Consider the following 16,043-nt stretch of genomic DNA (forward strand, 5'->3'; position numbering starts at 1 on the left):
AGTCCTTCAACAGGGCCTGAAAGAGATCCTTGTTAGATCAAAAATGTTGCACAATTAAAAAAGCGTGGAGTTTTTAATACAGCGTGCAGATCTTTGTCTGATTCTGCAGTTTCAAAGTACCCTGTGCATTTCTTAGGCAAAATGAAGCACTGAGGATTTATATTTGCACGTACGGTATTGACATTCAAATGAAAATACAGTAACATGATGCTATTATCCTGCCTTAACTTATTTTGCATTCATTTCCTCTTCCCTGCTGCTTCCTCACCAGTGAGTAGGTGTAACAGGCTGCACAGTATTGCTTCAGAGCGCTTGCTCACTAAGAGCACTTAATGAACAGCAATTATTAAAACCAGCCTTCCGTCCTTGGGGAGTCGGGAGGCTCAAGGATTTCTCATCTTTCCTCGGCTGTAATATTGCAAGCAGATATGAAAACAACACTGCATGATACTGACCTCTAAAAGAGACGTGAGGGGGGGGGCGCGAATGAGGTGCATCTATAGTATTACCTTTAACCTGTATGAGTGTGCATAATTACAAAAACAGAGCTTGCATCACACACAACTTTCGCACAAGACCAAAGCAGGGAGAGATTGGCTCCATTACTTCAATTATGCCCCCCTGTGGTGACAAGCAGTAGTGCTACTCTGGCAGTGCCATTATGAACCTTTAAAGCTTAGCAAAAGCACTATTGTACATGACGCCTGCAGCCAACAAGACATTTTCCTCAGCGGATCATATGATCCCTGAAAATGTTGGAGAAAACTCTGGGCAGAACTTTGAAAGTGTGCTTATGCAGCTACAATTACAGCATTACAAAACTTCCGTACCTCCCATGAAGCGAATGCAGGGGAGAAAACAAAATAGAAAAAAGGGAAAGTGCTACAGGGCCATGCAAGTAGACATGAGGATTTAGCAGAGCTCCACAGAATTATGATAATGCAGTCTCAGAGGGGGCTGTCTTCTCTTGTGCTTATATCCATGACAGCTATGTCCAAAATATGAACTTGAGTTGAGCCATCCTCAGGGTTTGACAATGGGCTGTCGCTAGAAATGCGGCTGTAACCCTGCCTGAAAACGCTGGTGACACTGAGCCCAGAGGGGACAGATGACACCAGAGTGACACCAACTCAAAAAGCCATACTCAGGCTGGAGTAATTACAGCCAGGTGCTATAACACAGATAGATCAAGTTATAAAGTACTGTAAATGTGCACCAAAAGAAACACACAAGATTTGACATTCAACATTAAGCTTTAAAGTAACAACATTATAGGATTTACAGCTTGTGCACCTTGGGCAGATAGATGTCTGAAACTAAAAAGGGATGTTATCAATTAAATTGATTTCTTTTCAAAAATGTGGAACAAATTCTTCTTCTAAGAGATGTCAGGATGCATAGCACGTCATTTGGGAAGGTCTCTGTCTGGGCGAATCGTGGGTTAGTTTGTGAAAACGCACATATTTTAATGATGTTTACATTTGGGTTTTGGATGACGCATTTATGCGAGTGTAAAGAAAAGTGTGTCATCTGTCAAAGAGGGATTGGCATGTCATGATATTAGTTAAGAATACATTCTTAAAGAGCAACTTGCAGGTTAGAACCCCCAGTGAATAAATGTGTAGGAAAATGCTGTATACACTAGATTTCAAAACAACATACATAAATATTAGGGTTGCAAAATTCCGGGAATTTTCAAAGATGGAAACTTTCCATGGGAATAAACGGGAATTTATGGGAATAAACTGGGAATGTTCTAAATTGAAGGTTGGCTCTTCATAGGGAACTTAAATATAGTTGGGGAAAGTATATTTTAGCATAATCTTGACTAAAACAAACAGATGCCATTCAAGTACACTTGAATATCCATGCCATAGCACACTGCTTACTGCATGGCTATTGAGACCACACAAAGGTTTCGCAACAGGCTCACAAATGTGAGAGTGGAAAAACTGGTTGGCATTCGGGCAAACCTAAGGCTCTCTGAGCCGGACACAGAGCCATCCTCAACAAGGCTGGACAGTGACACTGCAGAGGAAGACTCAGAGTGTGATGTTGAGGAAGTGGACATGTTGTTGGATGTTGATGAGGCCCAGGAAGAGCCCATTGACTGAAAGGGTTTAGCAAATATGCAGAGGATCGCTTGAAGGAAGATTTGCTTTTGTTTTCTGGAACCTTTTGGAGGGAGAAGGGCTCTTTTCATTTAACAGTTTGAATGGGACTTTGTGGGGATTTTTGGATGATTGTTCATTTTTTAATGAGTGGGGTTGGGGGGGATGAGTAATATTTAACTCAGCATTCCTGTTTTCGTTCTTCAATGAAACAAATAATTGTTCAATAAAATAATTAAAACTTGTTCTGTTCTACTTAAAAAAAATAAAAAAATCTGTTGAAATGTCATGTTTTTTTGTTTAATTTTGCATCGAATATTTATAAAATTCCCCAGCTTAACTTCCCATGGAAACTTTCCTGAAACTTTCCGCCCCTTTGCAACCCTAGTCCCAAGTCCTTCTTCTGACTTGTGTTTTCATGACCTTCAGGTCGTAATGTTGAAACAGCATGGACTCTACAAAGAGGATGCGTGTTGCTCTTTATTTCTTGAAGTGTTGCTAGCTTGTTCCACTATTGGTTATGCTTCTAAGTTGTTAATTGTGTCCCTCTACATTCCCTAAAGCCCCTTAAATGTTGCTTTACCTCAGGTTTGGAGGATTAACACTAATAAATAACTTCTCTAACCCTATACATCCCTCTACGACGTAACACAACTAACGATCTGGGCCTACGCTTGATGTTTTGATTTGCAATACTTAAACTATTTTAAGGTCTCCTTGCATCAATCCCACATTTACTTGCGTCCACCATAATATAATGCCAATTTGGTAATTACCAACATTTTTGCAATTTTACTACTGAAGTAGTAACCAATGGGCTCCAAGCTGAGAGCCACAAACAGGAAGTTAGAAAGTATTGAAAGACACACTAACACATGGCTTGTTTTTCTTTCAGAGTGTGAGACTGTTCAGATGCAGTGTAAAAACGGCCGCTGCAAACCCAAGTTCTGGGAGTGTGACGGGTTTGACGACTGTGGGGACAGCACTGATGAGGAGAACTGTGGTGGGTACCTGCAGTATTTTGGATCTTTTAGGGATTTTAGACTTTTATTTTAATTAACCAGAACATTTTATATTGTTTTTTAAATATTTTTAATAATATTTTTCATTTTATTTTTAATTGTTCGTTCTCTTTTCCACTTTTTAAAGTATTTGAAGTATTGTATTTTAATGTCTGAACACACTTCTGCTTCTGTGACGAAATAATTTCTCTATATCTCTATATCTATATCTATCCATCCATCTATCCATCTATCCTACTTACCTACCTACCTACCTACCTACCTACCTACCTACCTACCTACCTACCTATCCATATATCTATCCATCCATCCATCTATCTATCTATCTATCTATCTGTCTATCTATCTATCTACCTACCTACCTACCTACCTATCCATATATCTATCTATCTATCTATCCATCCATCTATCTATCCATCCATCTATCTATCTATCTATCCATCTATCCTACCTACCTACCTACCTACCTACCTATCCATATATCTATCTATCTATCCATCCATCCATCTATCTATCTATCTATTTATCTATATTTATCCATCCATCTATCTATCTATCTATCTATCTACCTATATCTATCCATCCATCCATCTATCTATCTATCTATTTATCTATATTTATCCATCCATCTATCTATCTATCTATCTATCTACCTACCTACCTACCTACCTACCTATCCATATATCTATCTATCTATCTATCCATCTCACTTACACAAGCATGTCCACAGAAAGAATACATTATGNGCCAGGAGTTCAATGTAAAGCCGGCCCACAGTTTAGTAATGTCTTCATGACCGCAGCAAAGCTGGATCAGCTCCGTTGTACCCCCGTTTTTTAGAGATGTGGGTAAGGAGGACAAGAGAGAGGGTTGTATTTTCAGACACTTTGTGAGTGTCCTTACACATCGGGGACACATATTTATGTATCAAAAAAAGTGCATTTTGCATAATAGGTGACCTTTAAGTTGAACCTAATATTTAAACAGAACAACACTGTAGGAAATGTGCTTGTGTGTGCAGATGTATTTGTTTTATTTTACCTGTTCAAGGCGTTGCACATCTCTATGGTAACCAGGACAGACAGAGCCATCGTCATGGGATAAGGAGACTCAAAGATTGAACACTGCACACCAGCAAACTCAGCGTGGCCTTCACTGCACTGCAGGTAGTGGGACTGATGAGGAAACAGTAATTTTTTACGACATACCATACTATGCCTTTTTTTAAATTATTATTATTATTTTAAACACATTTGACCATGTACCAATACTTTTCAATTGTTTATATCTATTGCATTATATATCCTACAGTTTATCAATAAGTTGCCCTAAAGTTTTTAAGGTCACATATAATCATTTTGTCTGTCTAATGTGATGCAGTGATTTTCTAACTACTATTTTAGGCAACATGTTAACATTTGAATAACATGTAATACCATGTTAATGATCACACTTTAAGATTTCAATTGCTCACCCTTTTGTGTTAGCTCTACAAGAAATCAATTCTACTACAGAAGCATGACAGAAAATGAGTGATGGGGATATAGTGACGTGTTTACCAGTTGATAGAAGGACACTTTTGGTCCGTCGTGGGCTGCCATGAACCACCAGGCAGCAGCCCCCACAGTAGCAGCTCCCACATAACCTGCACAGAGAGGGGGTGGGTAACAGGACATTTATTTTGTATGTAGTAGAAACTGAGGATCTTATTTTCTGTCCTTGGCTCATGACTCACATCCGATGATGAGGTAGCGACAGAACAACCAGCTGGAGATCAGAGGCTCTTTGGAGGTTCTGGGGGGACGGGACATGATGTCTAGGTCTGGAGGGTTGAAGCCCAGAGCCGTTGCTGGGAAACCGTCAGTGACAAGGTTGACCCATAGCAGCTGGACTGGGATCAGTGCTTCAGGCATGCCCAGTGCTGCTGTCAGGAAAATACTGAGGAGAGAGGAAAGACAGATAAGAAGAAGTTACAATGACAAAACTATGTCATTTCCAAAGTTAGTACACCTTCGTCTTCTATCAGCTCTGTTACTCACCAAACCACCTCTCCTATGTTGGATGATATCAGGTATCTGATGAACTGCTTCATGTTATTGTAAATGGCTCTGCCCTCCTCCACTGCAGCCACGATGGTGGAGAAGTTGTCATCAGCCAGAATCATCTCAGAGGCGGATTTAGCCACCGCTGTGCCGCTGCCCATAGCGATGCCGATCTCCGCCTTCTTCAGAGCAGGGGCGTCGTTCACACCGTCACCTGTCTGAATATTGCAGCAAATAAGATCTTTGGCAAACACACATTTATGGTACTTACACCTTTTGTTCAGCAGGATAACCGACATATATTAACACAAATGTTGTGATTTTTGAAGTGAAAATGCAATCCAGAAGTCAAATGCTATTAGGCTATTAACGAGCTACTTCACGGCCACATGTCTTCCCTAAAGGCAGCTTATGTTTGTGTGATGACATTTTGTTACAATCATTCAGTCACTTAGACACATAGAAGCTTCAGACCAGGGTGGAATTGAGGGCTAGCTTTTGGTGGGACTTCTGAAAGACCACTCAAATGTCCCTGATTAAAGTATCAAGTGTGCCAGTTTGTTTGATTTCTGGCCCTTAACAACAGTCTCAGTGCTCACTGATTAGAAGGGTGTGGCCCCACAGCTGTAGCCAACTGAGTAATCAAGACTGTCGTCTTTATAAACTAGCATTTACTTCAAGCCTCAGCTTCAGCATCAAACGGAGACGGACAAGATATAAAAGTGTAGTGGAAGGCAAAATGGAAGTTAATTAAACATTGTCTTGTCTTTGGATAACAGCGTCAGCTATATGAACATGATGCAGTGTCAATCAAATTCCCAAATTGGGATAAAGTAGATCTAATCTAATCCAATGAAATGTAGGCAATACCAATGCAATGTATTTACTGACGTATTTTATGTTAAGAAACATGAAAATCTCTAAAGCCAATAATCACAGACCTTATTTCAGGCATCTAACCAAACACATGTTACATGACTCATTCCTGCACCACTCTATAACACCGACTCAAGTATGAGGCTGTGCTCTTACCATGGCAGTGATTTCATTGAGGCTCTGGAGGTACTCCACTATCCGGCTCTTGTGTGCCGGCTCCACCCGGGCGAAGCAGCGCACCGTCCTGCAGGCCTGGCGCTGCAGGTGGGGGGGCAGCTCGTCAAACTCCCTCCCTGTGAGGCCCCCATTGATCCCCAAGCCCTCCTGCTCCTCCTCCTGTTCTGTGATGATGCCCACCCTCCGACAGATAGACAGGGCTGTGCCTTTGTTGTCGCCTGGAAATAAAGGAATCATCAGCTAATCGTGTTAACACTTCATCCGTTTGATGCAAGAAGCCTTTTAGCTAAACTAAAGGAAGTATTGTATACATTATGTATTCATTGTTTTCTGCCAATTACTAAATACTCATTGCTTTCCAGTGCTCATATTCAAAATACAGATGTTTTAGTTTTCTGTATAAACAGATTATCTGGTGCTTTCTAACAAGATGCTAGTTAAGCAACTTCACCTTTGTTTGGGTTCATTTTGAATGAAGTACAAGGAACAATGTCATCATTTTGTCAACGCTCTTTCATATCTTCTCATTTGGGTAATACTCTCATATTCATTTCCATTGAAACATATTCTTTCAATTGCACATACTTATTGTATTCTCATAAATTACATCATAATCACAGCATATGGAGTAATGTCAGATCCCTTTTGTTTAAGTTCTAAGGTCACTGCTTACATGTTTGGCTTTTCTGTTAGCTCTTCAGGTCCCTGCTGGCTAGAGCCTATACATTTTCGTTATTGTAAATATGAAGCTTAATCCTAGTGAGATGGTATATTGTCCAATGTTCAAATACCAAGTGAAAATGTACATTGTAGAGTACTCAAATGTATTCAGCATTCTCTTAATATTGTGTATTATATGGATACTCTAGTGATATATGTATTTTCTATTGCAATTGTATTATATATTTGTATCTTATTCTATCTTTTAAATGTTTTTAACTCATGTGTAATGCTTGACACTGCTGCTGACTAAATCATTTCCCAATTTGGGATGAATAAAGTATCTGTCTATCTGTTTATAAAATGTTACGTTTACTAGTTGTTGTGCACATATAGAGTACATCTAGATGTGTGTGTGGTTGTGTGTGTTACCTGTGATCATGATGACCCTGATGCCAGCCTGCCGACACATTCGGACCGCAGAGAGCACCTCTTTCCTGGGGGGGTCCAACATGCCTACACAGCCCACAAAGGTCAGGTCCGACTGGGGAGAGAGAAGAGAGGGGGGGCTAGTTTAGATAGAGTAACTTGAAAATACTATCCAGTTTACAATTCCCGTTCGGCACATACATGGCAGTACATTAAGTGTTCGATATATTTATACAAAAATGACCAACATCACCTCGTAGTCAGCAAAGGTAGCGGAGTTCTCCACGTTGAGGCCTTTGATGTCAGGGGGTGTGTCCCTGGTTGCCATGGCGAGGCAACGCAGCGTATCTCTGCCTGCTCCCCACTCCCGCACAGTGGACAGGATCTGCTCTCGGACCGCCGCGCTCAAAGGCACACGACAGGAAGCACCGACCCGGATGAAGTTACAGCGTTCCAGCACGCTCTCTGGAGCTCCCTGCAGACAGAGGGGGTGGGGGGGCGATTAGACACTGCAGGGAATATGAAGACGTGAGAGACGTTTTATAGGAGTTCTTGAAACACACCTTGACGAACATCTTGGCTCCAGAGGCGGACCTGATGTGTTTATTGGATGAACAGAAGACAGACATGGACTTCCTGTCTCTGGAGAACTCCAGCGTCAGCTCCTTCTTCATCAGCTGCTTTATGACCTGAAAAAAACAACAACAACACAACTTTAACATGTACACTTGGTACAGTACAGTGAGCTTTCCTGGCAGAACATACACATATCAGCTCATCTTTCCCGTGAGAAAGGTGTATAAATATTGTAATTATTAATGTAAAGACTTCTAAAGTTATTAACCCTCCTATTGCCTTCGTGTGGGGATTGGGCACATAAGGGGGGGGGAACACATCTAAAGTATGTGTGTGTGTGTGTGTGTGTGTGTGTGTGTGTGTGTGTGTGTGTGTGTGTGTGTGTGTGTGTGTGTGTGTGTGTGTGTGTGTGTGTGTGTGTGTGTGCGTGCGTACGTGTGTGTGTGTGTGTGTGTGTGTCTGCAGTGCAGTGCAGTTGATGAGTTGTGTGGCAGATATATGGGCTGGAATGTGGCCATAAAATCGTGCAGAATCACCCTGAGCTTTTCTATGCAAAGGAACTAGTTTGGGGCAGGGGGGGGTGCTGCAGGGGGTAAACAGTAAAGGCTGGACAGAGGCTGGTTTATGTACAGTGCATTCAGCAAATACTCACTCTATTTTCATTCTTATTTTGTGGCAGCTAAAATGGTTTCAATACGTTTTCCCCTTAATCTACACTCAATACCTCATCGTGGTAAACATGACTTTAGAATATCTTGCAAATATATTAAGGGAAAAAAGTAAACGTGACCATGACGTTAGAAATTCAATTAAACAATTCTTCATCTGACATGACTTATTTAAGTATAGGTTTTAAACAAGCAAAAGCGGGTTTATGATAGATATATAGATAGTTAGATAGATAGATGGATGGGTAGATAGATAGATTGATAGATAGATAGATAGATGGATGGGTAGATAGATGGATAGATATATTCCCTTGCATTTAAAGCTAATGATTGATAACCTGCGATCCTTCTTTCTAGTGGTACTTAACACAATTCTCCCCTTTTATGTTTGAAATACATTGAACACTCATTCTCAGAGGGTAACGCCTTTGTATTTGGATTACTGCATGACATGAGTGTTTACACAGAGGCTATCTAGGGTGTTTTTGGCTTTTCCATCCTTAAAGTCATTTCAGATTCAAGCCATCTTTTAAAACTTACAAAATGGTATGTTATATTTTTCTTCTTTAAAAACAAGAATGGAGTTAAAAATCCAAACTATAAACGGTTGGTGTGTCTGTGTGATTAAAGCCACATTGTAACTGAAAAGGAAGAACTGGGGTTGGTCATCATCTGCTGCTCAGAATGCTTCCTGTATCTCATCTTGATGCTGTAAAGCGGCAGCGTGGTCTCTGTCTGGCTGCTGGGTGATTATCCAGACAGGACATAAAATCTGGGTGGCCTTCGATTGGCCTGGTGTCTCCTCCACTCAAGATCAGGGGCCTCGGTCACCTGATCCTCATAAAAATAACTTTATTAGGTACTCAACGTGTCTCTGTAGGTGTAGGTGTGTGAGAGTGTGTGTGTGTGTGTGTGTGTGTGTGTGTGTGTGTGTGTGTGTGTGTGTGTGTGTGTGTGTGTGTGTGTGTGTGTGTGTGTGTGTGTGTGTGTGTGTAATTTAATTGTAGCTGACCAAATGTGGTTTGATCTGAAAAGCCTGCACTGTAACCATGTGACGATCGGTGAAGAAGCACGTAGCCTGAAAGTGATCTTTCAGAAATTATGAATCTCCTCCTTGCCTTCATTGCAAGGAAACGCCTCCATTGGACTCATTTGATTACTTCCATAACATAATGACATCACTATGTAACATTTGCGCTTCTATTGGCTAGCTCTCCAATACAGCTAGGACAGAGCTGGCCCCAAATGGAGGATAGGTTTGTATACCTGGGACACCATGTGGAGAAGACGCTGTTTTCTGCTTTGCCAACCGAAACGTTGTTTTCTTCTTTGTATGGACTACCAAAAGGAAAAGGATTTGAAAAACAAGTGGATGAAATTCATTTTCACCACTATACCAATGGTTCCTGAACCAGGCACAGCGCATGGTTGAATATTCGCAACAGATGAAGACTGGGTACAATCTGACCAGGGTCACCTTTAATTAAATTACTTCTTGAGGATTTGTTTGAAACAAACAATGTAGCTACCTCTAGGAGTTGTGGGAGTTGGTTTGCACACAGCCCTGGCCTCGGCTGAGGTACTTGCTAGCGCTAAAATTGTGGAGATGGTTTTTCGTTCGCATAATGCAGGCTAGAAGTGTTGGGGTGTGTTTATGGTTACAAGCAGGAGCACCTTAACCTGCCATCAGGCCCTGCTTTTGTTGGCCCCCTGAATGGATTCTTACAATATAAATGTGTAAAAATCTAATTTTGTCTACAGGGCAAATGTAGGCCTATTCATTAGTCTATGGAGATACGATAACCTATCACTCTCTGAGCCAGAGAATAATATAATATTAACATTAACAGATGACCAAAATCCCCTGATCGTTGTAGGCCCCGGGGTCAGCCCGTGCATTAAAAACATGCTATTAGAATGAACCTCTTGATAATAATATAAATAAATAATTATTGTAATAACTGAGCGGAAGTAAAAAATATGTGCTACTGTAAGCATAAATAAATAAACACTTTTAGCAAGAAAAACATCTCGAACCCTTGAAAACCCACAACTTGTAAAGATATGGACGTGCATGAATGTCAACAGAAAGTCCCCTCAGTGCTCCTCCAGTTAATCTTTTCCTCATACGGAGAGTCGGACACTGACAGTGGGGAGGAGAAGCATATAGTATCGGATGAATTCTAGGAAGATTCAACATATGTTGAGAAAATGTGTTGTGCTACTGTCAGCAGAACATAAAAACATGTTGCTGTATATTCATGTGTAGTGAGAGATCTAACTAAACACATGCAGCTGTGGCAGGCACAGACCTGTCAACAGTAAATGCTGATACAGCACTTTCCAGTCCACTATGGTGCTCAGCACACAAACAGAGGCAGAGTGGTCAAATCAAAATCAAATCAAATCAAAGTTTATTTATAAAGCACATTTAAAAGCGATGTTTGGTCGGGCCAAAGTGCTGTACATGTAATAAATACATAAAAACACATTACTACATTCATAATAAAAGACAATACATTACAACAGATATATAAAAAACACAGGGAAAAGTCAGGAGTCGTGCTCCGCTCTAGCTAAAAGGCCAGGGAAAAGAAGTGTGTTTTAAGAGTAGATTTAAAAACCCCTAGGGTCTGGGCCAACCTCACATGGAGGGACAGAGTGTTCCAGAGCCTAGGGCCAGCTGCTGCGAAGGCTCGGTGCCCTCGGGTTTTGAGCCTGGTCTTGGGCACTATCAGCAGCAGCTGCTCAGCCGACCTTAAGGCTCTGGCTGGGGTGTAGTGCTGGAGGAGTTCAGCTATATAGGCCGGAGCCAGCACATTTAGGGCTTTGAAAACAAATAAAAGGAGTTTAAAATAAATTCTGAACCGAATTGGAAGCCAGTGCAGTGTGGCCAGAATTGGGGTGATGTGGTCAACACACTCACACACAATCGGCCATGCTATTGGGATTGGAATTTTGACATGTTGACTGAAGATACCTTGCAGGAATTAATAGGTTCACTTCTTTTTTTTACGAAATGTAAATGATATATTTTTTACATTTTGGGTTTTCCATGGGGGATATTTGACCCCATACTGTTTTTAGCTCTGTAGAACATGGAAGAAATGTGGCAACATATACACTTTTTGTTTTGGCTGCTATCCATACTAGTTCAAGGACATATAACATCATATATAATTGTCAACCTGTAGCACATTTACATCACCTTGCTGAACCTGTAGACTTTTTTTAACTTGTATATTCCCTCACTGTCAACTGGTGGTTGATTTTAAGGAAAGATTTAAAGTCTAAGTATCTGCAAAATCTGATTTAGCAGAACCTATGAGATGATAACATGGTGAGTGTGAGCAGGTTTTGACTGTAGTAAATATCCTTCATGTTGGCACCGGGGAATGGATGAGATGAACACTAAGTCCCAATTCCAAACCAACCCCTACACACTACCCCTCCGTTTGCACGTTCACCTGGAGGGTCTGCCACATTAAGTGCTGTTCCAATCCAACAAGTGTGGAGGGGGAGAGGGTTATCAACCCTCCAGCAGAGAGTCTGCATCGGCCCTGACTCACCTGCTGCTCTACCTAACCGACCGTCAGGAATCACGCTGTGAACAAATAGTTCATGCAAACATTTACTAAACAGCGCAAAACAAGTCACATTTAGTATATTCATAGAGATGTAATAACTTCATGATTACCTTGTTTTTTAACTTAGGGTCACATACCTGTGTTTAGTCTAGGAAACAATAAATGTGTGCATTTTACTATACAGTTTTGTATATTTACAGTGACTCTTGCAAAACCAAACAGCCTATAAACATCCGATTTGAAAACAAAAAGAGGTTTACAAGAAATGAGAAACACCATTAAAGGTGTTGGAGTTTTATTTGAAACCGTTGTTACCAAAGGTTACGGAATTCCTGAGGGAGGAGCTTTTCCTAAAGCTTGCTGCTGTATTTACTTATGTTTATGTGTATACTTCATAGTTTTAGTTTAGAGGTGGGACAAACTTATAGATGTATTTGTTTGTGGTGGAAGAAGACAAGAACACAGGGAAAGACAAATAAAACATGGAATCAGTGTGATGAGGGTCACACATCTACCACAGCGACTCCTACCTAACCCCTTCACTAACACAGCTGACACTAACCCTGGCTAGTTCTGTGACCTAATTGGCTGTTCAAACACTTTCATGTCCAGTCAGATTTAGGGGCGGGCTGAGGGTGACACACAGACAAACTGGCAGTGTAATTACAATAATAACACTACTACTGCTGCCGCTGCATATGGGATCTATCTGTTCTCTCTCCTTGAGACCCTGACCTGAGTGGAGTCTCCACACTGACCTCCATACACATACACACACACACACACACACACACACACACACACACACACACACACACACACACACACATAGTAACTGTTGCAACATCTTTATAGGAAAAATAAATCCAAATGTGATAGCAACCTTGTTTTAAATGTGTGCTTAATATTTTATTCTGCACTCCTGGATCCTTTTATATAGTTGACCCCTCTCTTGTGTTTTAACTTTGTATTCAATGGACGTACCTATTTTTATCATTCATTTCATTTAGAATATATACATTTAAGCTGTTATTTTTTCAATCCAGAGATTTGCTCAAGGGCACTAATACAGGAAGTGTATCACATAGTGTATTTTGTATTGCCATGGCAACCTCCTAATCGCAACCTTAACCAAGTTCATTCACCTAACCTTACCCATAAATCAACCACAGCTGTGACAGACATTACTAACAGAATAGGGGGGGATGTTTAGCTTCATTTAAAGCACAGCCGTTAGCTCAGGACACGCACCTTTATCCAGGAGAGCCTGATGTCTTTGAAGTGACCGTGTACAGAATTCTGAATAATTAATGTGTAGCATGTGAACACTTTAGATTATTTTACTATTCAAATGTTGCACTCATGATAATACTTATAATTGCCAATCTGACTGATTACTTTTGATGGAACATTGTTCCATGAAACCGCAGTCATTGAGGTCTCATCAGTGGAGACAGGCCCCTAACAGCCTAATGACCTGCTAAGCTCTCAGATCCCTATGTGTGTGCGTGTGTGTGTGTGTTTTTTAAGAGAGATAAAGTACTAGGGTACAAAACATCAGCGTATCAAATGTATTGCTGTGCCTATCTCTATGATAGTGTCGTAGCCATGGTCTAACCCCCCATTATTACATTCAGTCTTCATGGTCAAATGCAGTAAGTTACACTTAGCATAGTGTCGTTTTTATATATAAATGTTTCCCTGAAAAAAAGTGTTTTGGCCTGAATGTAGCTTACACTAACTATATGAACTATACTGCTGTATCTACAAACAAACCTTGGGCTTGGCGTTGGGTCTGTATAACAGTGGCGGTTCTAGACCAATTTGACTGGGGGGGCCACTGGGGGGCCAGTTATTTTCTGAGGGGGGCACAATAAATGCAGGACGAAAAAGAGAACTAGACAGTATGAAGTAATTGGGCATAAGAAAACAATGCAATACAGTTATTGGTATTTGTTTCAGTACACTTATTTATTTCAGATAGATCTTATAGTTATTACTGTTAGCTTCAGCTTAAGTTATAGTACCATTTTTGCACTAACACCATATCATATTTATATAAAAATAAAGGCAATGAACAGTTACATCTTTACTTTAAATAAGGGTGTCTGCATCCCAGGCTGTAGTTTCCTTCCCAAAATCTCACATTACAGCAACAAAACAAAAAATATTTGGCAAACCGATCAACAAGTTTATGCAACAAGAGTACCAGAAAATATATATTTTTAAATCCACAGAAAAGGATTTCATGTAAAAGTCTACAAATCTTAAATGTTGACTTAAATAAAATACATGGATATAGATAGAAAACATAGATTTCAGATGTATTATTTCCCATAAGCACAGACACGTAGGCTATTTAACAAACATGAAGACTGAATACAGAATGCACACCTGTTCTGCACGCGCACTAATCAGTTTCGTCTATTCCGTCACATTTCTAATAAACGTAAAACAGTGATATCTGGAAAACACACAGATTTACATATAAAAATAAAGGCAATGAACAGTTACATCTCTACTTTACATAAGGGTGTCTGCATCCCAGGCTGTAGTTTCCTTCCCAAAATGTCACATTACAGCAACAAAATCCTGCGGCTTTTGTGATTTTTGGCAAACCGATCAACAAATAAGTCAAGATTCAAAGCCTTTGACCTCCTTGACTCAATACTAAGCACACCCAGATTGCTCAGTCTCTCATCAGTTATGATGGATCTGAGAAAGGTTTTGACCAGCTTCAATGTAGAAAAACTACGCTCACAGGAAGCAGAACTGACTGGGATTGCGACTGCTATTTTGCAGAGTCTGAAGAGCTCAAAAAACACTTCTTTATAAGGCTCAATGAACTGAACAAGCTCCACTGTACTATCAGGTCTCTGCATCCCAGTCTTTATTTTCCTATCTAAAATTCTGCTGACTGATGTAGCTCATGCTCCAAGTCCTCAATATTTGCATCGTACAACTGAGCAAATGAAAACGTTGTCTCCTTCAGAAATGCATCACTTTTGGGGTTAAGAGCTTGGATGCTATTCATCATGTCACAGTTTGTGTTTGAAAACCGTCTATTAAGCTCATTGAGCCTCTGATCAATGACAGGGTAGAAAAAGGCTGTACGAAACCCGTGTTTATCTTGTTCTGTCTCTCTCTGTCCAACAATAGTCAGTACGAAGCTTTCAGCAAGTTTAGAGCTCAGTCGTTTTTGTTGTTTTGCTGCTGGCTGTATTGCACTATCACATTGCTCAGAAATGTTCAACACTTCATCCCACAAGTTATCAAAAAATGACTCCTGCCTGAAGTCATTCAATCTCTGAACTAAAGATCCAACTAAATCCACAGCCTTTGAAAGGTCAAGGGATGAAGACTGTAACATGGCAGAGAGAAATGTTGTTTCTGCAAACACTTTACGGAGTGTTACAAGATGCACAATGAATTCTAGATCCAACTGTGCCAGCAGACCACGTGCCTCAATAGATCTCTCACCATTGCGTTCTTGGGCTATGTCTTGCAGTACTCGCTTGAGGGCCGGTAATCTATCAATAATGTTAATGTTTCTATTATGCTACAATGATGGGGAGTTGTCTTTTCTCTTACTGTGCCACAGAACAACACAAACACTTGTATTTTTATGTTATTATTTTTAAAGTAAAGTAAAGTAACTTGTTACTATTTACTTTTATCATTTAGTAACTAATAAAGTAACTAGTTACTTTTTTGAGAGCAGTAACTATAACTATTACTAGTTACTTTTTAAAAGTAACTTGCCCAACACTGTAAATGGGTGATCTGTTTGGTATTTTGAGCAAAACACTTCATAGACATATTTTTATATATCTGAGACCTATGCTATTGCCTAAAAATACAGTGATAGGTGGCCTTTAATGCAAAGTCATATTTT

General features: G+C 40.3%; 2 protein-coding genes across 2 annotated transcripts in view; both read right to left on the reverse strand.

Annotated features, from left to right (window-relative positions):
- LOC104950353 (nuclear receptor corepressor 2-like) overlaps positions 1-16,043 on the reverse strand; it is a 145,294-nt gene that overhangs the window by 23,445 nt on the left and 105,806 nt on the right. The window lies entirely within an intron of this gene.
- LOC104949619 (sarcoplasmic/endoplasmic reticulum calcium ATPase 1-like) lies at positions 948-9,839 on the reverse strand. The gene is made up of 10 exons (XM_010776005.1): positions 9,828-9,839; positions 7,881-8,006; positions 7,571-7,792; positions 7,321-7,432; positions 6,208-6,446; positions 5,173-5,393; positions 4,869-5,071; positions 4,693-4,778; positions 4,175-4,308; positions 948-1,089 (listed from the first exon to the last, which is right to left on the reverse strand). Exons 1-10 carry the CDS (start codon positions 9,837-9,839, stop codon positions 948-950), a joined length of 1,497 nt encoding a protein of 498 aa, XP_010774307.1.

Source organism: Notothenia coriiceps, unplaced genomic scaffold (assembly GCF_000735185.1).
Source record: "Notothenia coriiceps isolate Sejong01 unplaced genomic scaffold, NC01 NC01_scaffold00000339, whole genome shotgun sequence".
In the NCBI taxonomy this organism is placed as follows: Eukaryota; Metazoa; Chordata; class Actinopteri; order Perciformes; family Nototheniidae; genus Notothenia; species Notothenia coriiceps.

What these genes read in the sequence shown, in the direction of transcription:
- LOC104949619 (XM_010776005.1), bottom strand. An exon ending in CTACCTTTGCTGACTACGAG is followed by an intron (nt 7,433 to 7,570) that starts GTGATGTTGGTC and finishes CTCTCTCCCCAG; the next exon opens with TCGGACCTGACCTTTGTGGG. An exon ending in AAGTGTCCTTCTATCAACTG is followed by an intron (nt 4,309 to 4,692) that starts GTAAACACGTCA and finishes TTTCCTCATCAG; the next exon opens with TCCCACTACCTGCAGTGCAG.